Genomic DNA, 26,455 nt, shown 5'->3' with positions numbered 1-26,455 from the left:
CAAAAGACTCTTTGCGTTCAAATGAAGAGATTTTAACCATCTTGCTATTTTTCCAGGAGGTGGGCTCAAGGATATTTACTCTTAAGGTCCTGGCAGCACAGGTAGCTGGGATTTAGCTCAATTTTTCCCTTAGTAATGAATGAGATGACAAAAAAATAAATAAATAAAAAGGCTTTGAAATTTAGTTCCATGTGGTCACAAGCTCTCTTCAATTCCCTGTGTTTTACTGAAGGTTAAGTGCACATGTGACCTGTATAAGGACCCAGCCATTTTTAACTCATTAAATGTAAAATATTTTATTCTGCCTAGTTACAATGCAGACCTTTTGTGTCCTTAGAATGTCATATTCTATTATAGTGCCCAGCAGCCATGACTTGCACTAATTTTCAACGTGAGTAACTGAGAATGACCATGCCAAACTGCCAGATGCACCGTACCACTGTGTCCCCACCTAGTGCTCTTTCAGCAATCTTTCTTGCCCATCCTGTCCAATCTTCTGCTGGTCCTGGGCAGGTGACAACGCCAGCAGCCTCCGTGGAATGCCTTTTTCTGATGGGGGTGGGGGAGAGGAAGCTTGGCAGTGTTGCTGCCTTGAGCTCCATTTAGGTAGCTGGTGCTCCTGGTGGTGAAGGAAGAATGTTTTATGTGCAGGGACCCCACATGCCTCATCCCAGCAGGTGACCCACGTGGGCAGGGCCTTGCAGACACCATCTTGGAGCCAGGGATTGCAAACTACAAAACGATGTAAAACTGCAGACACCTGAAATTTTCTGTTTTATGGCATGCAGGCCGCATGCCTTTGTGAGTCAGGTCTTTTAAGACTGATTAAAAAAAAAATAAAAAGGGAGACCTGGTCATTTAGAGGCAGTGCTCATGCATTGCTGTACGGAAGACCCAGATTTGACTCTCGTCTGGTTTCTGCTCCCTGGAACTAGGAGGAACGCTGCTGTGTTCACAGACCCTGGAACATGGTCTGCTGGCCAGGCTTAGGGTGCACATGCATTAGGTTCTGGAGGGAGCCACAGAGTGTGGCTTCTACTGAAGACTATCATGCTGTGTGTGTGTGGGGAGGGGGGGGGGGGAAATTGGAAACCCTGGGGGTTGGCAATTGAAGTGTCATATAACCACTGCCTCAAGTAGAGGTGAGCTGGAAGTCCACAAGAAGAAACTGCCAGGTCAAGAAAAGAAAGAAAGAAGATCACAAAAATTTTTAAGAAGATAAGTTACGTGTCTGACCAGATTCTCATTGGGGGGGGTGTCCCTTGGTCTTGAGTTTTCTGGATTAAGCTTAGACCTTCTTCTGGTTGGGCATTTTTGTCTCCAGAGTTAAGGGCAGGTCCACAGCATTACATCCCCCAGATAAGCCTGGGGGATATTCCAAGTTGCAAGGGTTCTTGGACCATCAAGGCTCTCACATCAGTTGCTCCTTGGGACTGAAACAGATTTTACTATGGCTAATAATCAGAGCAATTCCCCTTACTAAGGGAGCTGCTGTAATGTATGTGGGACCAGGCATCAAGCTTCTGAAACTGGATCCTGTTGTCTGCTTTGTATGAAAGGGGTGTCAGACGGAGAGCCCAGGATAGCTTCTAAACTTCAAGGAGGTAGAAGCAAAGTTTGAGGCTCTAGGACCTTCCGCAGTTACCTGCACTGACCCTCTGATCCAGGAGGTGATGCAATTCTCAATCTGATACACTAGAAAGACCCTAAGATCTTTTGGGATGAATTTTCAAAACATTTTTGCATGTAAAAAATTAGCATATACCATGTGTAAGTAGCTTCTATTTTTGTACACACCATTTTATAAACATCAAAAACATACATGTATTTTCGGTCTTGTGTACACATTTATAAAAAAAAAGGGATGGTCTAGGGCTAAGAGGTACGTGCACAAGTTGCTAATTTTTAGGAGACTATGGGGCGGATTTTCAGAGCCCTGCTCGCCTAAATCCGCCCAAATCCGGGCGGATTTAGGCGAGCAGGGCCCTGCGCGCCGGTAAGCCTATTTTACATAGGCCTACCGGCGCGCGCAGAGCCCCGGGACTCGCGTAAGTCCCGGGGTTTTCGGAGGGGGCGTGTCGGGGGGGCGGGCCCGAACCGCACGGCGTTTTCGGGGCGTGTTGGCAGCGTTTTGGGGGCGGGTACGGGGGCGTGGCTATGGCCCGGGGCGGTCCGGGGGCGTGGCCGCGCCCTCCGTACCCACCCCCAGGTCGCGGCCCGGCGCGCAAGAGGCCCGCTGGCGCGCAGGGATTTACGCCTCCCTCTGGGAGGCGTAAATCCCCCGACAAAGGTAAGGGGGGTGCTTAGACAGGGCCGGGTGGGTGGGTTAGGTAGGGGAAGGGAGGGGAAGGTGAGGGGAGGGCAAAAGGAAGTTCCCTCCGAGGCCGCTCCGATTTCGGAGTGGCCTCGGAGGGAACGGGGGTAGGCTGCGCGGCTTGGCGCGCGCCGGCTATACAAAATCGATAGCCTTGCGCGCGCCGATCCAGGTTTTTAGCAGATACGCGCGGCTCCGCGCGTATCTACTAAAATCCAGCGTACTTTTGTTGGCGCCTGGAGCGCCAACAAAAGTAGGCCTATTCGCGGAGTATGAAAATCTACCCCTATGTGCATACATTTGGAAGCTTATTTGCGTAATTCTACACCTGCTATTGATCTTGCACAATTTATAATCAGACTCGTCTGTCTGCTGTTGGTTAGGTGGGAGGTCTGAATGAATTGGGTGGCGTGCAGGGTGAAGAACTAGGAGGGTCTGGGTGAACTGTTGGAGGCTTCTGCAAAGTGATGATTTCAGTTACATGTGCATGTTTTGAAATATACCTACTTCACGTAAATCGGGGTTTATGTGAGCAAGTGACAGTTTTTTTCATGCGTAAAATATACTCATGAAAAAAAAACTATTTTTAGATAGGAAAAGTACATGCTTTCAATGGATTGTAGATGTTTGCACCTAAGGAAACATACACACATATGTTAGGGGGGTACACATGCATATTTTATAATGTGCTCATAGCTGATATGTGCAGGCTATAAAATACTGTAGTAGATCTCCACATGGCCATATATGTGCGTATATGGGGCCGCATGGAGCCGTTTGGAAGTTACCCTCCTAAGTGTACTCTGGCAAGCATCCCAAGAAGAGAAATTCTAGTTTGTTCTCTCTTGTCAGTAGCATCAGAGGCATGGAGGAGTTTGATGTCTTCCTTGTTTTTCTGGATTCCTAGAGTTCAGATGTTGAATTGTTGGAGTAAGCCACAGGAAGGGCTCAAATCTTCAGTGAGTTCTGCGTGAGCTCTCATTCAAGAAAAGTGACAGTGGTCTTCAGTCTGGAAACTTTTAAGGCTTATGGTTCTCAGGCAGTGGTTTCTCACAACCCTTTTCTGGAGGCAAACCTAGCCCGTCAGGTTTCCAGGGTTGACAAAATGAATATAACATGAGATAGATTTGCTTACACCATCTCAAATACATAACTCTCTGATTTCATTGAGGCTCATCCATATATTGATAAATTTTAATTTGGTTTTCGTAAGCAGCACAAAACTGAGACCTTATTGCTGTCCAGTGTGGATACCATTATTTGAGGGTTTGATGGAGGCCCTGAGTATGTCATGACTTTTCTTGACATTTCAGCGGCCCTTGACACTATCAATCATAATATCCTTATCACGCTGTTAGAATCTCTTGGTATCTCTGGCAGTGTCCATCAATGGTTTACATCTTTTTTTACAGGGCAGAATGCATTACATACGTTTTTGGGAAATAAGTGCTCCATGACAAACTCAGTTACAACAGGGGTACCCCAAGGTTCTGCACTTTTTGGTCTCTTTATTTAATATTTACATTGCTCCCATCTGTAAACGTTTTAGTACTCTCTATGTAAATTACAGAATCTATGCCGATGATGTAAACTTTTTCATTCTGTTCTCCTCCTCGTGGTCAGATACTTTCAAACATGTCTCCCTCTGTTTAGAGTTTGTGGAAAAATGGTTATTTTATAATAAGCTTCTTTTCAATGTGGAAAAGACAGATATTGGTTTTGTCCAAATATCCGTCATCCAGTTTTCCTTCTCATTTATCTTTTAATAGCTTTAAGATTCCCATTTGGAGTCAAGTGCATAACCTTGGCGTGCTCTTGGATTCAAATCTCTCATTTAATTCCCATATTAACTCAAGTTGTCAAAAATTCCTTTTACAAATGACATCTTGTAAGGAAACTTTGTCCTCTGCTTGCTCCCAGTGATTTTCCTACAGTACTTCAGGCACTTGTTCTTAGTAATTTCAACTGCTTTATACGCTGGTCTCCCAAATATTGCAGTTAGCTCAGAATGGTGCTGCCCATGTCGTGTCTGGTGCCAAGTTTTGCAGCCATATTTCTCCAATTATGGCTAACTTGTAGTGGCTCCCCATCAAGTGGTGAATAGTATACAAGACGGCTGTCGTTATCTTTAGCCTTCTCAGCTCCAATCATTTTAGCTGAGTGAACCACATGCCTTAAAATCGCCTCAGAAGAGCCTCCTCAAGGTTTCAATGGTAAAGCTCGCTTATTTATTTATTTATTTATTTATTTCAGATTTTTATATACCGGCATTCGAGACAGCAGTCACATCGTGCTGGTTCACATAAAACAGGGGTGCATAGTAAACATAACTATAACAATGGTGCGGAAAAGGCAGTTACATATAACAGGGTGATAAGAACTTGACTGAGAAGGAAGAGAAAGGACAGGTTATAATTCACACAGGTAAACGATAGAATATAAGGTTAACCATGGAGTAGTTGGAGAATAGTTAACCATGTTGGAGATTAATTAACCATGGTGTAGTTGGATATTAGGGGTGGCTTGGGGTTGTTCGATCAATTGGCCTCCAGGAAAGCTTGTGTGAATATCCAGGTCTTTAGTCTTTTTTTGAAGGTTGAGATGCATGGTTCTGTTCTGATGTTTGAGGGGATGGAATTCCATAACGGTGGAATGGCTGTAGAGAAAGCCCGGTTTCTTAGTGTGCAGAGTCTGGTGGATTTGGACGGTGGTACCTGTAGCGATCCCTTGTATGCATCTCTTGTCGGTCTTGACGAATTGTGTAGTCACACATGATAGGACCTTCTCTGTTGCAGGCTGTATTTTGTGGAATTCACTGCTGGATGAGGTTAGGTTAGAGCCTTGTATTAAGTCCTTTAAGAGAGCTTTAAAAACGTTCTTATTTAAGAAAGCTTCTACTTAATTATTTTTGCATTTATTTGATTTTGTTTTAAATGATTTGATTTCTCTTTTGTTGTATGATTATGTACATTTTATTGTAAACTGCTATGAAATTTGATGTCGTGGTGCACAAATTTTAATAAACCATGCAAATTCACTGCAGATATTCTGAAATCTAGCCGGCTAGATGTGCCCCCAGGAGAGGGTTGTGAAAAACTGCCCTAAGGAAATCTCTGCTTAGCACTGAAAGACAAGATATTGCTGGTATGTTTGGCTACATAGGCCAAACCCCTTTTAATGAACCACTATCAGGATAAGAAGGTTGATGTGCCCAAAGCTTTAACCAGGTTGAACAGGCTATCTTCTTTTAAGGTGGACTATGTTCTTGATGGAATAGTCCATAAGACTAGGGCCCTTGGGTTCTTGCAATGCCTTGGTATGGACCACAAAATCTGACTTTTGCAAGAGAATTCCTTATTCTCTATGGAATTGCTGCAGGAGACTAGGAGCCAGGTCAGAGTAGAAGTGGCAGGAGGGGTGCCACACATCTGGCCCCTCCTCATCTTTTGCTGATCAAGGCTTAACATTCAGAGAAGGTCAGTGGAGTCACAGTGCCTCAGACCACATCCAGAGTACTGCGCTTTGAATCGTGCCGAACACCCAGAGTACCAAATTCAACACACTGGTCCTCATTAGCAGAGGACAAGGATGCCACCTGAGGTACCTTGCTAGCATTATTGTTGTCCTGCATTTTTTGAAGGGGTAAATAAACATGTGGACAAAGGTGAACCAGTAGATGTGGTGTATTTGGGTTTTCAGAAGGCTTTCGACAGTCCTGCATGAGAGGCTTCTACGAAAACTAAAAAGTCATGGGATAGGAGGCATTGTCATTTTGTGGATTTCTAGCTGGTTAAAAGACAGGAAACAGAGTAGGATTAAATGGTCTGTTTCACAGTAGAAAAAGGTAGTGTCTCAGGGATCTGTACTTGGACTGGTGCTTTATAATCTACCTTATAAATGGCCTGTGACCGACGGCCCGCAAATGCGCAGTAGAGCGCAGCTCTACTGCGCATGTGCGGGCAAGGATGTCGATCAGAAAAAAAAAATGGCGGTGGGGCCGCAGGAGCGGGAGGAGAAGCAGCGGCGCCGCGCGCGCGCGCGGTGCCGCTGCTTCTCCTCCCCAGATCTGCCGGCAGATCTCGGGGGGGGGGTGTCACTCCCGCGCCCCCCCACCGAGATCTGCCGGCAGGAGCGGGAGGAGAAGCAGCGGCGCCCGCGCGCGCGGTGCCGCTGCTTCTCCTCCCCAGATCTGCCGGCAGATCTCGGGGGGGGGGGGGGTGTCACTCCCGCGCCCCCCCACCCCCCCACCGAGATCTGCCGGCAGGAGCGGGAGGAGTTAATGGAGCCGGGTGAGGGTTGCGGGAAGTCGCGCTTACGGCGCCGGGAGGAAATGGAGGTGGGTGAAGGGAGGGAGGGAGGGAGAGGGGGACTGAGTGAGTGGGAGGGAGGGAGAGGGGGGACTGAGTGGGAGGGAGTGAGGGAGAGGGGGGACTGAGTGAGAGGAGAGGGAGGGTGGAGAGGAGTGGGTGGGGAGGGGGGTGGTGAAGAGTGAGGGGAGAGAGAATGAGGGGGAGGTGAGAGACAGAGGGATGTAGCCCGTTTTAACGGGCTTTACGGCTTGTATATTTATAAATGATCTAGAAAGGGGTACGACGAGTGAGGTGATCAAATTTGTGGATGACACAAAATTTTGCAGAGTAGTTAAATCTCAAGCAGATTGTGATGAATTGCAAGAGGATTTACAAGACTGGAAGATTGGGCTTCCAAATGGCAGATGAAATTTAAAGTGGACAAGTGCAAAGTGATGCATATAGGGAAAATTAACCCTTGCTGAAGCTACACAATGTTAACTTGTTTCTTAAGAGTTACCACCCAGGAAAGAGATCTAGGCTTCATAGTGGATAATATATTGAAATCATTGGCTCAGTGTACTGGAGTGATCAAAAAAGGAAACACGTTCGGAATTATTAGGAAGGGAGTGGCAAATAAAAAGATGGATGTCATAATGCCTCCGTATCGCTCCATGGTGAGTCTGCATTTTGAATACTGTATGCAATTCTGGTTACCACATCTAAAAAAAAAAATATAGTTGCACTGGAGAAAGTGCAGCGAGGGGCATGGAATGGCTGCCGTGTGAGAAAAAGCTAAATAAATTAGGGCTGTTCAGTTTGGAGAAGAGACAATTAAGAGGAGAAATGATGGTCTACAAAATCATGAAAGGACTTGAACAATTTTAAGGTAAATCGGTTATTTACTCTCTCAGATAATAGAAGAACCAAGGGGTATTCCATGAAGTTAGCAGGTAGCTCATTTTAAACAAATCGGAGAAAATTCTTTTTCATTCAACGCATAATTAAGCTCTGGAAATCATTGCCAGAGGATGTGGTTATGGCAGTTAGTGTAGTTGGGTTTAAAAAAGGTTTTGATAAGTTTCTAGAGCAAAAGTCTATAAACTGCTATTAATTAATAATGATTAGTAGCTTGGGATCTATTCATTTAATGTTTGGGTATTTGCCAGGAACTTGTGACTTAGTTGGACACAGGATACTGGGCTTGATGGACTCTTTGTCTGACCCAATATGGCATGTCTTATGTTCTTATGTTCCCTGAATTATTCCCTTTCAATCAACCCCTCACATTGACATCCCTGTTCAGCATTCCTAACCCCCCTTCATCCTCTTCCCTATGCTTCTTCTCTCTCCTGCTGGTCTCTCCCTGTCCCCTTCCTTCCCTCTACTCTTCCCTGCTCAACTACCCTGACCCTCACTCTTTCCCACCATTTCCTGCTTAGCAGCTCCCCCCCTCCTCTCTCTTCTACCTATCCCTGCCCAGCTTGCCCTACCTCCTTTCCCCTAACTCCTACAGGATGAAGAGAGCATCAGTAGCATCGCTCTAGGCCCAGCGGGAGGGGGAAGATAAAGTTATTGTCCCATCGGGCCCTGAAGAGCAGGAGTTGGCAATGTCTCGCTCTTATCTAAGTGAAAGAGGAAATGGCCCATAAAGGAGAAGTCAGTTGACTCCCACCCCATGCTGATGAGAGAGAGCAGCCTCATGCTGGCCCTGGACACACCTCCTGGGGCCTCGTGACACACCAATGGTCCTGACACACTTGTTGAGAACCCCCGGGTCTAAACCTTGAAATAAATGCTCCGAGATCCAAGTTCTAGTGATTTCAGGACTCCTAGGGACCAAGGGAGGCTTCCACCAACAAAGCTGATGATTTTCTCTGAAGATTATTTTCTCTGTGGTGCAAAGACGAGCATCCCCAGAGTCTCAAAAAAAACCATGGTCTGACTTTGGAAATTTTTGTTTTCCAGCCTAAACTTAGATAAAAAAAAAATGTTTTGTGCACCAAGGAATTCTGTGGTTGTCACAAGATATGAAGAAAATTATAAACGAGGAAAAAAAAAAAAGGGGGGAGGGAAGGGAGGAAGGTTGCAATGATAGCGTCCATGACAGACAAAGAACTGAATTTTAATCATTTTAAATATCCAAGTATGTCAAAGTTATCAAATCCAGAACAGGAAAAAAAAAGAAAATCTTTAATTGTTCCTAAAATAATTTTCTTGAAGGCATATCGTTCAGGATGCCAGAAAGTATAGTAATTTCTTGGAAACGTAATTTTTTTTTTATAGTTTAGATGAAATCTTACATCTTAATGGAAAAGCAGCCCCCCCATATCAGTAAATGCCGTGTGTAAAAGTCAGAATGTAATTTTTTCTTTTTTTTATTGTACCCTTCAGTTGTTTTCAAGGGAGATTTTCAAGATCAGCTTAAGGATGAAAAGTAACCAGAAAAGTGGACTCGTGAGCCCACTGGGGGACAAGGAAATAGCTACAGTACCTGAATGTAATCTGCTCTGAAGTGGCTGACCGGTCACAAAAGGTGGCCTAGAAATCAAAATCAATTTATAGAAGGATCCAAATACTTACCCTGAATGTTTTCTCCCTGAGGCCCAAAGGCTTAAATAGAAGATATTCGGCCCTTGCTATCTATGGAAGTTACAGATATCATAATGCGCGTCTTTTAGGGGCAGTGGTTCCCAACCCTGTCCTGGGGACCCCCCCCCCCCCCCCAGCCAGTCGGATTTTCAGGATTGCCCACGATGAATATGCGTGAGAGAGAATTTGCATGTTACGGAGGCAGCGCGTGCAAACTTTCTCTCGAGCATATTCATCGCGGACGTCCTGAAATCCCCCCCCCCCCCCTGCTATTTTAGAGAGCAAATCCGTTCTGAAAAGGGCCGAAGCTTTGGAAAATTAACAGCCCTCGTATTTGCTTTGGGCCCGGCAGGTTAAGGACGTGAGATTATGCCATGCTGGGTGAGACCCAGATCCGTCGAGCCCAGCATCCTGACGCCGACGGTGGCCAAGTCAGGTCCCAGGTACCCAGGAGATTCCGAAAAGTAGATCTGTTTCTTGCTTACCCACTCCCAGGATAAGCAGAGGCTTTTTTTTTTTTTCCAAGTCTACCTGGCTAATGCTTACGGGACTTTTCCTCTTGTAACTTGCCCAAATCTCTCTCAAACCCCGCTATGCCAGTCACATTGACCCCTTCCCCCCCGTCCTCCGGCCACGAATTCCACGGCTTGATTGTGCACGGAGCGAAAATGTACTTTCTATGATTTATTTTAAATCTGCTGGCTGTTAGTTTCATGAATTTGTCCCCCTTGTCTTGGTATCATTTGAACCCATTCCACCCTATCCGTGATTTCATAAGCTTTCTATCATATCCCTCATCATCTCTTTTCCAAGCTAAAGAACCCTAACCTGTTTAGCTTTTTTTTTTTTCATAAACAAGCCGTTCCATCCCCTTTATCGTTTTTGATGCTCTTTTCTGTACGTTTTCTAGTTCTGCCTTTTTTTTTTTTAAATGGGGTGACCAGACCTGCGCACAGTTTGCACTCTAGATTGGTGTAGAGGCGTCATGATATTCTCTTTTATTCTTCATTCCTTGCAAATTGATTTCGAACATTCTGTTTCCTTTTTTTTTTTAACCACTGCCACACAGTGAGCTGAAAGATTCAATGGATTGGCCACAAGGACTCCCGAGCTCCTTCTCCTGGGTAGCGATTCCTGATATGGGTCCCAGCGTTGTGGAATTGCAGTTGGGGATTATTTTTCCCTTACGTGCACCTCTTTGTACCTTTCACAAGTTTACATTTCGTTTGCCACTCAGATGTTCACTCTCCTGGTCTCGCAGAAGTACATTCCACTGCTGTTGTAATAACCTGGAAAATCTAGTGTCACCTGCAGATCTTGATCCACCTCGCCGGTTGCTTCTTTTCCAGGTCATTAATGAATATGTTAAACAGCACTGGTCCCCAGTCCCCAGATTTGCTGGGAATTGCCACTGTTGACCTTTCCCCATTTACAGAACTGACCATTTAGTCGTTCTGTCTTTTTGATCTTTAGGCTTCCAGCTCATTTGGCGTCAGCGTTGGGATCTGGCACCAGGAGCCTTCATCTGCAACTAGGAACGTTTTTCCCTGCTTTACATCTTTCTCCCAGTCATGGCAGGGGCAGTTTTCAGCCACCGGGCCATCTGAACAGGGGCTCCTTTCAGGGCCTTAAATCCGGTAACTAAGTTGTTTTGCACAACGATTGACTTCCCTCCCTCACAGGAGCCGTGAATGCTGTCCCCATAGCATTGTCAGCTCAAGCCGACCCGGGGGGGGTTGCGGAAGACCCCGAGGTCGGAAATCAAATCCGGGACCCTCTGCGTGTCTGTGTATGCAGCACTACTACTGCCCTTACATTTTTCTAAGCTTAAGGGTTTGCTCCGTGTTAGCTTTTTCTGACAAACACATTTTATCTTTAATCAATACTGCATTTATGTCTTGTAATGAACTTTTTTTTTTTTTTTTCCTATTTTGTCCAAACATGATTCTTGGGTAAACTCCTTTAGGTTCTAATGCTGCAGCGATCAATGTTTTTATGAGGCCAAATTACTAGACGGAGATTGCTTGATATCTATTACAGCCGGCCCTAAAAGTTCCAAGGTAGCATTTTTGGTGGCCATGATTTAAGTCGGCTCTTAGCTTCCCTCCTAACCAGGGGGGGGGGGGGGGCTCATGCCCCTGAATCTATTCTTCAGTCTGAGTCTCTGTTTCTTGAGTGGCTGTCGGGCTGAGAAGGAGAGGAGAGGTCCTGGTGGAGCTGCTGCCAGCGGTGGAAGTGGGGGAGCGTCCTGCAGAAGGGGGGCAGATGGACTCTGATACTTGGGATGGTGGGCTAATCCGGCACTCGGGTGCTGAAGGCGGTAGGGAGAAGCCCGGGGCACTGTCCTGTCCCCTCCCTCCCCCCCCCCCCCCAAGGTACCTGCTAGTGTGCCAGCCCAGTCGGTGTGCTAGCAGTTAATAATATTTCCAAAGGCGCCTCAGCAAATAATATGGTGATGGGTGCATAACCAAGACATTTACGTATTGGTGACTTTTTTTTTACGCGGTGCTGATATTTTTAGCACTGTCGCATTAGGGGGTAGTAAAGCTGCATTAGTGGGTGGGCATTAGCTGAAACACACTGTAGTGGATAGACCTCTGTGTGATATGTATAATTTAAAACGCTAATCTCCTTCTTGAATAATTGTACTGCTGAATATACTAGAGCAAACTGGATATCTGTCCTCTTAACGTGCTCATTTTCTGTATTTGACATGGCATTACATTTCCAGAATATCCGGTGCTTTGATAGGTGGTGTATAATGTACTGGGAGAGACTTGGTTGGCTTTATTGGCACTTGGCACACACTTTCATCAGAGCAGCAGACTGGCCAGGCTGAAGTTTTGAGTGACAGAAATGCCTTTTACATTTTCTTCCCAAGTGCTGGCTGAATTGTATGTAGGAAAAGGTTTTTGGATCAATTTTTTCAATTTTAACACGCCATATATGTCAAAAAATTTTTTTAAGATCAATTTTTTGTTTGTAGGACCGCTACCGAAGGGATCTGTATAGCAATCAGACCCAGCATAGGAGAGGTCACTTTACTTTATTATTAATATCAAAATTTTTCAAAAATTCTATTGCCACGGGAGAATGAACTAATAAATGCAAACACAGTCACAAGAGCTTTCGTCTCAAAAAACAATCATTTGCAAAAATTTGCAGTACTTAGCTTCAAGCCGAGAATAAAGATGAAGTCCCAATTTGCAGTACTTAGCTTCAAGCCGAGAATAAAGATGAAGTCCTGACGTGACGTTTCGGACCACCCAGGGTCCTGCTTCAGGGGTCCAATCTTAATAATCCTTCAAATGAGGCTGCTGAAAATCATTCCCGAAACGGCAAAACTGGCGTTACTGAATCTCAAACGTTCTTTGGCGGTCTGTCCTCGGACCCGCATAATTTAAAATGGCGAACTGCCAGGGTATATATACATTTCCTGCGGAGATGACGTCACTAGAATGTCAATCAATCTTGCGGGTGAATGAAAAGTCCTCTAACAGGTCGTATACTACGTATTACGATCTTCTTGGGCCATTTCCTCTTTCACTTAGATCAGAGCGAGACATTGCCAACTCCTTCTCTTCAGGACCCGATGGGACAATAACTTTATCTTCCCCCTCCCGCTGGGCCTAGAGCGATGCTACTGATGCTCTCTTCATCCTGTAGGAGTTAGGGGAAAGGAGGTAGGGCATGCTGGGCAGGGATAGGTAGAAGAGAGAGGAGGGGGGGAGCTGCTAAGCAGTTAAGTTTACTATCAGGTCGTTCAAGTTATATTTTCTAACAAAGTAAAAGTCCTCTGTCAGGTCGTCTGTTTTATCTTTCTACTTCTCCATGATAAAACTTCATCTTAAATCCACCATCTGATCCTGTGTGATGAAACACTGATATTCTTTAAACTATGTTAGAGTGTACCAATTAATTTTCTCGTTCAATCCCCCTGGATCTACTGTCTGCAGAGTAAAAATCCAATATTGTTCCCGTTGATTAAGACGCTGTTGTATATCGCCCCCCCCTTGTGCCCAAATGTAGTTGCTCAATGATGGACCATTTCAGATCTGCAAAATCATGTTTAGCTGTCATACAATGTTGTACCACAGGGGCTGTAATCTTAGAATTCTTGATACAGCTACGATGTTCTATGAGCCTTGTTCTTATTTTTCTTTTTGTTCGACCCACATATACAAGGTCACAAGGACATTGTAGAACATATATCACACCTTCGGACTCACACGAAGTTGTAGCTGTTAATTTGATAGTGGTTTTTAAAGTGGGAGATGTCCATTGTTGGCCCGTAAGCGTTTGACTACAGAAATCACATTTCCCACACGCTTGATGACCTCCCTTTGGAATCGGTGGGGAGGAATCAAATGCAGATTTAACTACAATGTCCCTGATGTTCTGAGCTCGGGAAAACGCGAATTCGGGCAAGGCATCAAAAACTCGATGTAATGTTAAGACATGCCAATGAGATTTAATTATTTGAACCACATTATGAGAATGGGCAGAAAATTTCAAAACACATGCTATACAGATCCCTTCGGTAGCGGTCCTACAAACAAAAAATTGATCTTAAAAATTTTTTTTTACATATATGGCGTGTTAAAATTGAAAAAATTGATCCAAAAACCTTTTCTCATTGTTGTGTATGCGTACTTCCGGTTTTTGGAAGCTGGGCTTATTGTTTGTGAATTGTATGTAAAACATCTCACCTATCAGTTGTCTTCTACACTAAAGGTTAGAAGGTGCACTATTTTGGATTCCTGCTTTTATCTGCCATGTAATGTCTGAAAAAGCTTTGTGGTCATCAAGTTGTTAAGATGCCTTTGTGACAGGTCTCCAGTGTTGTATATTTCTGAACTATTAAGAAGATAAAAAGTGCTGTTCTCCAATCAAACCAATGGTCTTTTGAGCCTCCCATCCTGATTCTGACAGTGGCCAATTCAGGTCACCTGGAAAGAGCCGGTAAATATTTGTGGAGAGATTGATTTTGGTTTTTCTCACTCTTGAGATGCAAGAGTCTGCCTGGCTAATGTACCTATCCTCCAGATATTTGTGCAAATCTTTCTTTTCTTTTTTTTTAAATTCATCCTTGATCACATCCTTGAAACTAGCCAACTAGCCACGCAGCCTTGAAACTAGCCTTGCCCAAATCCCCTAGCAACAAATTCCACAGGTCCATTGCGTGGTGACTGAAAAAATATAAACCTGCTAGTTGGTGCATGCAGTTTTGCCAAGAGAATTTACACTCCTACTTTTTAAAATAAAACAAACTGTGCCCAGACTCTATCCCCTGGGATGCCTCTCACACGTTTGCATAAAAGTACATGCATGTCTCTCAACGTTATTTCTTTGGGCTGATAAGTATCGGTTAATGGCAGCTTTTATGGATACTCAACTCTTTTAAGGCTTCTTCGGGTGTTCATAGTTGTATTCTTGATTTGTTTTTGTATGTTCTGTTTGCAATGGAAATAGTTTGACAAAAGTGCGTGTATATCGGTTGCACAGTTTCTAAAGGGCCACTTCTATGGGCAAAGCACGACTCTATTCTTTAACGATCCTCTAATGATCTGGAAAAGAAAGGAAAGGTTGAGATGATCAAACTTGGAGATGACAAAATTAATTAAAATGGGGCACATTTTAATATCTACGCCCGATTTTATAACATGCGTGCGCGCAGCCCTACGGAGGCCTCTGGCCACGCCCCCGTCCTGGAACACCCCGCCCATTTTTTTTCAAGTCCCGGGACACACGTGCCTCCCCGGGCCTATGCAAAAAATAGGCTTGGCGAGCGTAACCACCCTGAGCGCGTAGGGCTTTTAAAATCTGCCCCGATATGAGCAGATCTACGTGACAAACGAAATTTAATTTGGACAAGTGAAAAGTGGTGCAAATAGGACCCCAGAATTCACATCCCACTGCTGCTCCTTATGACTTTGGGCAGGTCGCTCCACCCTCCCCAGCCTCTGGGGACAGAGAAAAACACAATACGGCACCTGCATGCAATCCGTTTTGAAGAGTTCTGAAAGGTGGAATGTAAATAAAAAAAATAAATGAATACATAAACAGGGAAAAAGAATCCTAATTATATATACATAATGCTGAGTTCTATGTTAGAAGATACCACTTGGGAAAAGGACCTTGGAGTCACTATGGACAGTACATTGAAATCCTTGGTACAGTATGCAGCAGTGGTCAAAAAAAAGCAAATAAAATGTTAGGAATTATTTGTAAAGGAATAGAAAATAAAACTGAGGCTAGCATACCGCCTCTGTATGAACCCAAGGTATGATGAGACCTAGAGTACTGTGTACAATTCTAGCTGCCCCATCTCAAAAAGATATGGGAGAACCTGACAAAGTAGCGAGAAGGGCAACCGAAATGATAAGGACTTCCTTCTGAAGAAAGGCTGGACAGCTTGGAGAAGAAATGACAGAAGAGATATGACAAAAGCTTATAAAATCATTAATGACAAAGCCCGTCAAAAGATGACAGTAGAAAATCCCTCCCCCTTCCGGAAATCCCCACCTTACCTTAGGTCAAGATGATGACTTCAGTGGCAGGAGAGCGGTGCCTGACTCAAGCCATCTGCTTGCTCCTGGGTTGGTGGGAACTGGTGAGCTGGGAGGGGCGGTTTTTCCGCAGTTGATGTCAGTTGTGTTTTATGCCAGTGATGGTTGTGTCTGCATGTGTGTGTGTGGTCCACAAAGAGCACATGCAAATCCCAGTTATCCTGCACCGCTTCTTAAGTAGTGCATCCTATGTGTAACCCACGCATGCACAGACATCTCCGGCACAAACAACTGGCAGCACCTGCAAAGGACTGCCTCTTTTATATACAGAGAAGAAATGAGTGGTAGTTTTCGCGGAATAATAAAAAAAAAAAAAAAAAGGATTTATATGCGTAAGTCTGCTTTGAAGATTGTTATAACTTTTATGTGCATATTTACTGACTAACTTTCATGCAATTTTACAAAATTTACCCCCTCAGTGAATAAGTTAGCTAACACTGGTTCCCATATAGATCCCTGAGGCACTTTACTATAATTACCTCTCTTCATTGGAAATATTGTCCTACATTTGTTTCCTATTTTTAACCAATTTTCATGACATTTTAATTTCCTTAAGGACTTTATCAGATGCCTTCTGAAAATCCAGATGCACTGAACTGACTTGCTTGCCCTTATCCACAAGCTTACTTTATATCTTCAAAGAATCATAAGATTAGTAAGCTATGACTTTACTAATATATGCTGGATTTTCTTTGTCATGTTTATAGGAGGACTAGAGGGTACTCCATGAAGTTAGCAAATAGCACATTTAAAACAAATCAGAGAAAATTATTTTTCAGTCAACACACAATTAAGCTCTGGAGTTCATTGACGAAGGATGTTGTTAGGGCAGTTAGTGTTTCTGGGTTTAAAAAAGGATTGGGTAAGTTCCTGGAGGGAGAAGTCCATAAACTGCTATTAATCAAGTTGACTTAGGGAATAGCCACTGGCATTAGTAGCATGGGATCTACTTAATGTTTGGGTACTTGCCAGGTACTTGTAACCCAGATTGGTCACTGTTGGAAACAGGATGCTGGGCTTGATGTTTGACCCAGTATAGGAACTTCTTATGTTCTTATCCAGAGTAGTTTACAACACATTATATACAAGTACAATCTAACTGCGCACATGAAGCACTGAATGTTACTTTCTCAAGGTCACAATGAGGGTCAGTGGCTGAAGCTAGATTTCAGTCTAGGTCTCCTGGCTCTCCATTTATTCTTCTAATCACAAGGCCGCTTGTTTCTCTCTTTTTACTCTTCTCGCCTTTTTTGGGGGGAAAAAAATATGTAAAAAATCAATTATTGCTTTATTCACCAGTAGGCAAATTATTATTTTTCATAGCCTTTTGTGTGGCATTTACAAAAAAATCAAAATGCTTTTTTTTTTTTTTTTCTCTTTCAGTCGAAGAGGGCGAGTCATCAGAATTCACCTTGACCTGGGACTCGTCATTGGCTCAGTCAGGTAACATTTTCAGTTTTTTTTTTTTCATTGCTTAGACTGCCAGAAAGCCACCGGGTTTGCTGCAGGAATTGTGTGTGTGTGTGTGATTCACTTTTTTTTTTAATATCAAATCCAAAACTACCTGCTGCAATGCAATTTTTATATCTGTTCCATATGGTCAATAAACTCTATTACCTACAAAGACTAATATACTCCAGATCCTCCCGAGAGCCATTCCTTCTCCTCGTGGGCATGGAGGAAAGGGTTCTGCTTTTTGACAATGTAGTAGCTTTGAAGCTGCCTGCAATGGACAATGGTGCACATTCATTGCAGCCTAATTACATAAAAACTGATTTGTAGTACTCTTAAAGCACCGTGGAACTGGGGACTCGCAAGCATTTTTCATTTTTTTTTTTTTTTTTTATAAAGAGCCTATATACAAGTTTACTATATAGTAAAGTAAACTCAATGCTTCTGTGGGCGAGATGGCTCATGGGAACACAACGGGATACCCCATACCTCATAAAAATCTTGAAATTGGACATTTCCCTACTGACCTTAGCAGTGCAGTGATTCTCTGGCCTAGGCCCTGGTGCTACCTAGTTTATCTGAACATAGTATTTCAGTATTTGAGTACCAGTGATACTGTGCCTAGAAATGTATAATTGAAGACACCATTTATTTTGAAAGTCATTACATATTGTCTGTACTTAGGTGAAAGAACTAGCAAACAGATCTATTTTTTTTTTAATAAGCCCAAACCACTAGAAACGTCTCCAAGATTGGCCATTGCCGTCTTCTACGTGTGTTTCCCGCACATTTGGTATCTACAGTCCTAACCATCGTGCCCTATACTACCTGGGCGGGCACAGTTCTCTTGCTTGCACCAGGGACATCAATATCCTGGTCAACAATATTGAATCACATCTCTAGAGGTCGTCTTCTGGGTCTTTTCCCCTCCAGCTGCATTTCTACTACTTTAACAATTGGTGTATTTTTTTTTTTATAAAGTAGTCTTGATTATGGTAACCCTTGAATGCAACCTTCAGTCTTTTAAGAAGTCAGATGATCTTGTACTTTTGTTTTCTGCCTTAGCCCGAGTAATTATCTATTTTCAAAAGCATTTACATGCTTAAAACTGGGTTTTTCACATGTAAATGCACTTTATGCATGCAAGTGGGCTTTCGAAAATTGCTAAATGTATGCTGTTGAATTGCCAATAGGTTTTATGTGTGTAAGTGCGCTTAATGCAGGTAAATGAGTTTTGAAAATTGCTACAGTAGTAAGCCACATTTACATGTGTAATTCCTTTGAAACTTATCTCCCCTGTGCCTATCCTTGTTAAGCAGTACTATGGACTAACACAAGACTTAGCCTACTGATATTTCTTTTCTTCTACTCCTTGATGTTGCATGGTTTTCTTTCTTAAAAATGTGCAGTCTAAAATATGCTATTTCCTTTTATTTGAAATTCTTGCCCCAAACGTTTCTAAAACTGCTTTCCGCAACCCTTCTTATGTTTGCCAGTTTTGTTTTTAATCTGTTGTTTTCATTTGGTCCCACGCTCCTCATATCTTGAGCTAACAAGCTTGAGGAATCCACATTTATTTTTAGTTGGCTAAGCTTTTTTTGTATTAAATAACTGTGCTAAATTGCGAATGTAAAAGAGAGGCATGGAAAAGACTCTGAAACTTGAGCCCTCGGACAGTCAAGTTGATTAAACCTCAAGAATATGACCATCTTATTCTGTTATAAATTAATACATTTTCTGGTTGCATTCGCTTAGATGCCTATTTTTTGTGAAAACTAACGTGCCCAGTTTTTAGCCTACTGCTATACATAAACTAAAATCCTGAGAGATGGCAAACCAGAGGAAGGTGAAAAAAATGACCTCTGAAATTTTCAGCAATAGCAAAGCAAGTTTTAGCAGCAGATTGTGTGTCCAAGGCTGGGAGGCGTTAATAAAAATAATGGTATGATTTATACTGGTCTATATATCATTACTGTATTTTTGAATGTCTATTACAATTGCTTAGGTTATGAATGCGATCACTAGGGGATGGTAATCTAACTAGGGCATTTATAACTGGGGCTTCTGAACTTAGGTACTTATAAAATGTAAATTTAAATGCAGATCTGGTATGTATAGGAATCCCACAAGCTAGAATTTGCTGTAACCATTGTGGTTTAGTCATATCAGTTACAACAACCCTGAATCTAAAGAGGCCCATGCCATTTCTGGTTTATTAGAACCTGCCTGCTCGCCCCCGTTCCTCTAAATAGTCTGCCAACCATTCTCAGTCACTCTGCCCCTCCCAGATAATCTGTCTTCCCCGAGGCTGCTAGCTAGTTGTCCACTAACCAGCCAGTCTGTTCCCTCTTCCCAGCCAACATTTACTCCTTCCCTCCCAGCCAGTCCATCTTCTCCTACTTTCCTCAGTCACTTGCAGCGCCTGTGTGGCGTAAACTCATTGCAGCCGAGCACATAGAAAACAGGCGCTCATATTGAGCGTCTGTTTTCCTAATGCACCCATCCACCTTTCCTGAGCACACGCTTCAATATGTTAATGAGGTGCTGCGCTAAAGGATGCACTAGGAATCCATTGTGGGTGAGCGGTCATTTTTTTGCATAGGGGATAAAAGCTAAGAACCTCATCTACATGGCATTTACACGTAACTTAACCTGTACAATTTAACAACCAAACTATGTTTATAACGACTAAGATAACTATGTTAACAAGCCTAAGAATTTTTGAACACTCTGTTAAACATCAAAACTTTGTAAATCGTTGTGATGGCGAAACCGAATGACGGTGTATAAAACTCTATAAGATAAAATAAAAATAAATGAAAAATTAGCTAGCACTGGTTTGGTGAGCGCATTTTGGACACGCTAATCCTATCATTGCATGGGGAGTTATCATAGTGCGTCCAAAACGCCTGGCAAGTTGTGTGCCTGTTTGAGAGTCATGTGGTGCCTGAAAGCATTAGCTAGCTGGGAGATACTGTGAGTGCTAGAGGGAGGTGGAAGGCAATGGAGAGTTCAGATTATGCTACTTGTCAATTAAAAAAGGCCCAGTCTTCAAGTCCGGGGTGAGGGGGGGGGAGGGGTGGTGTTGTCAACTGCCCATCAGAAGCTCAATTTATAATCCCACCGTTGGTCATATCTGGGATCAATGGGTGTGTAGTTTACTGCTTGAACTTTGATTTCCAGTCTATAACATATTCAACTCTATTATAGCAAAGTTTGGCATGAGTACTTGATTCATTTTAAAGACCTTGTGGATCTAGGACTCAAGAGCTGTAAAGCTAACATTCCTCCTATTCATTGGAAAATTCTTCTAGACCATGCTTGGTAAATTTTGGTTTAGCAATTTTCATGCTACAAGAGTTCATTGCGTAAATAAAAGGAATGAACTTCAGCAGAGGAGGTGGAGACAAAAATGTTAACACAGTGGAAGAAAGCATGGAATAAACAGAGAAAATCCCTAGTGGGAGAGAGGTGAGGGGAAGGTCAGAAAGTGATTGGGAGTTTGAGCTGAGAAGTAGAATTGAGTAGGCTACGTGGGCCCGATTGGTACTGAAAGGATGCATGACCTGGCAATACTGCAGGTCATGGTAAAGCTGGGTTGGTACCAGCAGGCTATAACTCCAAGAAACTACAAGAAACCAGCTGGCTTGTTGGTAGTGGTTGAGTACTGTCCAGTAAGTCCATGAGGACCTAGGAATCTGGATTTTCAGGCAGCAGCCTTGCTGGTTTTGGTAGATGTTTTAGATTTTTGCAAAGCTTGGGGTGGGTCGTTGGATTAAGTATGGGAGGTTATATGCTCATCTTCCCAGGATGGTAGAGAACCAATAAATACAACAAAACCAGATTTGGATAAGAAGAAATATCCTATGATCAAGCTTCTATGACTTGCAGCTGGGGATATATCCTTGCCGTGAGGACAGAAATAACTGGGCCAATTGGTATTTTCTGCTGTCATCTACTGTGTTAATTTATTTTGTGTTCTATGGGAAAATACCACCAACTTTGCCAAAGGCTTCTGCAAACCAAACGAGCTACTGCGTGCTATTGAACTTCTTCCTGCTCATCCCCGCTTTCTGGAACAAATTCCCACCCAACACCCAGTACCTTCACCGCTGCTATTCAAGTCCATATTGAAAAGCAAACCTTTTTCATATTTCCTGATGATGAATCTTAGAGCTTCCATTTTTTAAAAATACCGTTCCCGCCAGTGATTATCTTATATACTGTATGAATAGCTATGTCTTGCCAGCCGTACTGTAAATTGCCTTGGTAGGGTCGGCATATGTAAAAATCGAAAATAAATAAAGAAAGGCAAGATGTTTAAAATAAAGGGCTTACATGATATTACCTGCCACCCAGCGCTCCGTGTGTGATTCTCTTCTATAGTGAGACAGCCTTCCCTAGGACAGCATGCTGCGTGGCATGCAGTGAAGGATGTTTTTAAAACCGTTAACATTTATAACTAATAAGAGGCGTTGCTCTAAAATCTTTTGCCTTAACGAAAGTCAAGGCTGGCTCCTAGAAAAGAAGGAAATGGTGCAATCTGGTCTGCCCCATTGGCTGTGCAGTAGGCAATTTCTGCCAGGTGAGGCAATAAGGATGGGAGGGGAGAGCAAGTTTTCACAGTTAGAAAGAGATAAAACGATAGATAGGTTCTTCCACTGGGAATTGGAGTGACAGATTCCATAGAGACGGCTTCTAGCACGGAGAGGAAAGAAACCAGTCACTTGTAGATCAGGCTCTTTCGAGTATCGAGATAGCCAGGACTTAGGATCTTGGAGTGATTTCCTGCTTGGAGCCAGCATTTCTGAGCTGCCAGTACTCGCACTGTTTTGGGAATGGGAGGGTGACCTAAAGTGGTTAATGGGTGGCCTGGAAACTATCTAACAGATTGGATTGGAAATAAATGAAGATGGTGCTGTGTAGGTATTGAGACAATTCTTCTCCTCGTCTTGAATCTGACCTGTCACAAGAGACTGAGATTGTGAACAGCAGTTTTTCTGCTGTCACGGAGGTACAGGTGAAAAAGGATTTAATGGTAGTGATAAATGCCAACCAACTTTTGACTGAATGTAACTTAGTACGTGCCATCTGTCTATAGGTAAAAAGTGAGGTTTAAAATCCTAACTTTGATTCATAAAGCTCTTAACAGTGAAGAATCTTTACGCATTAGTAAACTTAAAAATCTACAGGCAGTCCCGGCCTGCTTGCTCTGCTGGGCACTGCCTTTTGGATGTCCTAACTGTCCGTTCTGTAAGATTGGCTGAATCCAGGGAGAGGCTGTTTGCTGTAATCAGTTGCCAGAGGTGCCCCACTTAGAGCAGCGTGTTAAAACTTTCAGGAAATCTCTTAAATAATATTTTTTCTTTGCCAATACTTTTAATTGAGCAAAGAATACAGTATAAAACCCTGTGTACAATACATAAGCTAATACATAATGAAAATGCCGATTGGCTGAATACAGCCCTACATGTACACATCCCCAACAGAAATCTGAGATCAGCTAATAAAGCTTTACTGTCCATCCCCTCAATCAAAACAGCCAAACTAACCCAAGTAAGGGAAAGAGCGCTCTCCTTAGCAGGCCCTATGCTATGGAACTCCATGCCCGTCGAGATCCGCTTGCAAAGAGACATCAAAACCTTCAGAAAGCAGTTAAAAACATGGCTATTTAAACAGGCATACAACAAAGAGAAAGGAGAGTAGAACACAGAGAATTAGAAAGCGACCTGCAGAACACTCAAGCACGGGTATATATACTCTTTTATTTTTAAACATGTTTGCTCTTGATTGTAGAATTTTAAAACCTGTTATAATAAAGAATGAACATGATATATTATGATACAACTTCCAATTATGAGTAATTATAAACGAGCTATGTTACCGTAAAATCTTGGCACCTGTTTAATGATAGATTTTATTATAGTTTCTAAGATTATTATTTGTGCCTAATTGTAAACCGTTATGATGGTCCCTAACTTAATGACGGTATAGAAAAGTTTTTAAATAAATAAATAATTCGCCTTGTGTAATCGATGACGTCAGATTATTTGGACTCTGTTTTGGCAGATAGAGTTAATGAGAGGAAGTAGTACCATTGTTCGTTTTATGTTTTTATTGTTTCTGATTATATGAATGTTTTTACTGTGAGCCACTTAGAATATGAGATAATTCAGCATTAAATATGATAAATAAATAAAAGGAAAAGTCCTTGAGGAAATCAGGCATTTGTATGGTGTTTTATTTGAAAGAAACCAGGTCTTGAAGTACATTGTTTCCCTGCCCGAGGGCATTGAAGAAAATGTTTGTCTCCAATGGACAAGAATCACTGCTCCCAACTCGTGTTTACGAGTAAACCAGGGCTACATGGAACCGGTGCCCAAGCTGGAAGTCACCCAGAGAGCCAAAGTCCTTGTGATTCTGATAACTCAGAGCTTAATCTGCAAGTGACTCTCTTCCTTCCTGCCTATTCTAGAGACCCGTTCTGTATAGACCTTAGCACTCCAGTTCCCAGTGGAAGAACTTCCCTAAACTCTTTGCTCTCTTTCAGCCTGTGAAAATGAAAAACTCGGCCGCTTTCCTGTATGGATCTTTGCACTCCCCCCTCCTATCAAGATACCCACCTTCTGCATCACTTCCTGTCCTAGGAGCTAGTTTTGATTGTAGTACGGCAATCGTTAATAAAATGGTTGTTTTTTAAATCCAGATCCTTAAATTTTGTTACTTTGGTATAACCACCAAACTTTGACATTACACAGATTTATGGCAATAAAAAAAAAAAAGTGACCTTGTTTCTGTATATCTTGGTAAATTGGTTCATATGAAACCTTTTTAAGTGAAACACATGGATAGCATTGACAGCAATTTATGCAAATATTAACCGGACATTTATAGTTTCTCTAAGCGAGTGCATGTGCTCTGTGTATTTTAAGATCGATTTTTACGAGTTATGGTGGTGCTCCGTGGGAACACAAGTACCCAAACTTTGTATCTCCTTGAGCTTTGAATGTTCCTTTTTCAGACTTCATCTGCTGCAAAATTTGAAGCCTTTTCTTGACGATTCTGATTTGAGAATGGTAAATTCCAAAATTGCTCTGCTAGATTATTGTAATTCCTTAATTTGGGGCTTATGAAAAATGACCCTGAGAGCCCTTCAATTGATTCAACATGCAGCAGCCCGCATAGTTTCTGGTGAGAGTGCATATCATGTCCTTTCTTATTTATTTATTTATTTAAGGGTTTTTTATATACCGAGGCACGTTTGCAAAACATCACCTCGGTTCACAATGTAACATAACCTAGCAACAAGCTTTACAATAATATAAATTTTTTTAACAAGGAGTCAGTTAACAGGGGCTGGAGGAGATAATACGTGGATTATATACATATGTACATTTTTTTTTTGTTTTTAACAATAGAGTTAATCAAAGTTAGGTTATTGGCGGAGGGGGTGGGGTATTAGGAGTAAGAAGGTGGAGGAGAGGGAGACCCACAAGAAGTGGGGAGGAGGGAGGATATAATTGGGCGTGAATCAGTCAGGTGGTCATATCGTAGCTTTGGAGGGGAGTCCGTTAGTTAGTCGGGGTACGCTAGTTTGAACAGCCAGGTTTTGAGATTGTGTTTGAATTTTTTGTGGCAGGGTTCCTGGCGTAAATGGGGAGGCATTTTATTCCAGTGGGAGGTTCCTGCTATAATGAATGAGCGCTCTCTAAACGTGACATGCTTCATGAGTTTAGGAGAGGGTGTTTGGAGTTTGGCCTGGTGTTGCATTCTTGTTGGTCTAGTCGGAATGTGGAATGAGAAATATTCTGGGAACCATTGCATGTTTTGGTTGTGAATGGCTTTGTGTATGAGTGTGAGTGATTTATATATTATCCTGGAGGTTACGGGGAGCCAGTGTAGTGACTGAAGAACTGGAGTAATATGTTCATGACGGTGAGTATTGGTGAGGATGTGGGCAGCAGCGTTTTGTAGTAACTGTAGCGGTTGTAAGGTACTTTTTGGTAAGCCTAGTAGGATGGAATTGCAGTAGTCGAGTTTGGACAGAATCGTGGCTTGCAGCACTGTGCGGAAGTCGGAGGTGTGGAGAAGAGGTTTGATTCTCTTCAGGGTGTGGAGCTTAAAGAATCCGCTTTTTATAGTGGCAGAGATGAATTTTTTGAGGTTGAATTGGTTGTCTATTATTATGCCAAGGTTGCGGACTTGTTGTGTAGGAGGGTGGCCGGGTAGAGAGGGAGTGGGGGGAAGATTGTGCAAGGGGTTGTTAGGGGGAGAAAGAATGAGAAGCTCTGTTTTGTTGGTGTTGAGTGCTAGGAAATTGTTAGTGAGTACTTTGTTTATTTCAGACAGAGCAGAGTTCCAGATCTTCATTGCATTTGTGATGGAGTCAGATATAGGGATGAGTATCTGCACGTCGTCAGCATATATGAAATGCTGGATACCCAGTTTAGAAAGAAGTTGGCAGAGGGGAAGGAGGTATATATTAAAAAGGGTTGAAGAAAGGGATGAGCCTTGTGGTACTCCTTGTGATAGTTTGACAGGTTTGGATTTGTTACAGCCAATTTTTAAACTGTAACTCCTTTCATTAAGGTATGATTGGAACCAAAGTAGGGCGGTGCCAGAGATGCCAATTTCCATGAGTCATTTGATAAGTGTGAGATGGTTGACCGTGTCGAATGCTGCAGAGATATCCAGCAGTGCAAGTATGTGGGATTGTCCCTTGTCCATAGCTTTAAGTATAGTTTCCGAGAGGGTGATGAGTAGCGTTTCTGTGCTATGGTGTTTACGGAAACCATATTGGGATGAGGAGAGTATGTTGTTTTCTTCAATGTATTCTGTGAGTTGTCTGTTGATAATCTTTTCAAGTATTTTAGAGAGGAAAGGGAGGTTAGATACTGGGCAGTAGTTGGCTGGTTCATTGGGATCTAAATTATAAATTATATAAATTATATAAACTTATAAAGCTCTGTTGGCTCTCATTTATGTGGATTATTCAGTTTGAGGTATCAACTTTAATTTTTAAAGCCATCAATGGTCTTGCCCATTACTGTTTCAATGCAGTGTTAAAATATATATTGCCCATTCTGGCTACTCCTCTTTGTGTTCCAGAATCTACTTTATGTTCCCTCAGTGAAATCCATCCAGTTGTTGGAATCTTATGAGCAGATGTTTGGGTTGCAGCTCCTCCCTTCTGGAATATACTGCCAGAGGAAATGAAGAATGGAACCTCATTGATCATA

The 26,455-nt window shown here is 42.7% G+C and overlaps 1 protein-coding gene across 2 annotated transcripts in view; it reads left to right on the top strand.

Moving 5' to 3' along the window:
* The window catches only part of ZNF423 (zinc finger protein 423), a 706,298-nt gene that overhangs the window by 99,575 nt on the left and 580,268 nt on the right, over positions 1 to 26,455 (top strand). For both annotated transcript variants that reach the window (XM_029608490.1, XM_029608489.1), the window contains exon 2: positions 17,148 to 17,207. In XM_029608490.1, the coding sequence (XP_029464350.1) occupies positions 17,148 to 17,207 (60 nt within the window). The remainder of the gene's footprint in view (positions 1 to 17,147; positions 17,208 to 26,455) is intronic.

The sequence above is a fragment of the Rhinatrema bivittatum genome, chromosome 7 (genome assembly GCF_901001135.1).
Source record: "Rhinatrema bivittatum chromosome 7, aRhiBiv1.1, whole genome shotgun sequence".
Taxonomy (NCBI): domain Eukaryota; kingdom Metazoa; phylum Chordata; class Amphibia; order Gymnophiona; family Rhinatrematidae; genus Rhinatrema; species Rhinatrema bivittatum.
This window is presented reverse-complemented; position numbering and strand designations above follow the sequence as displayed.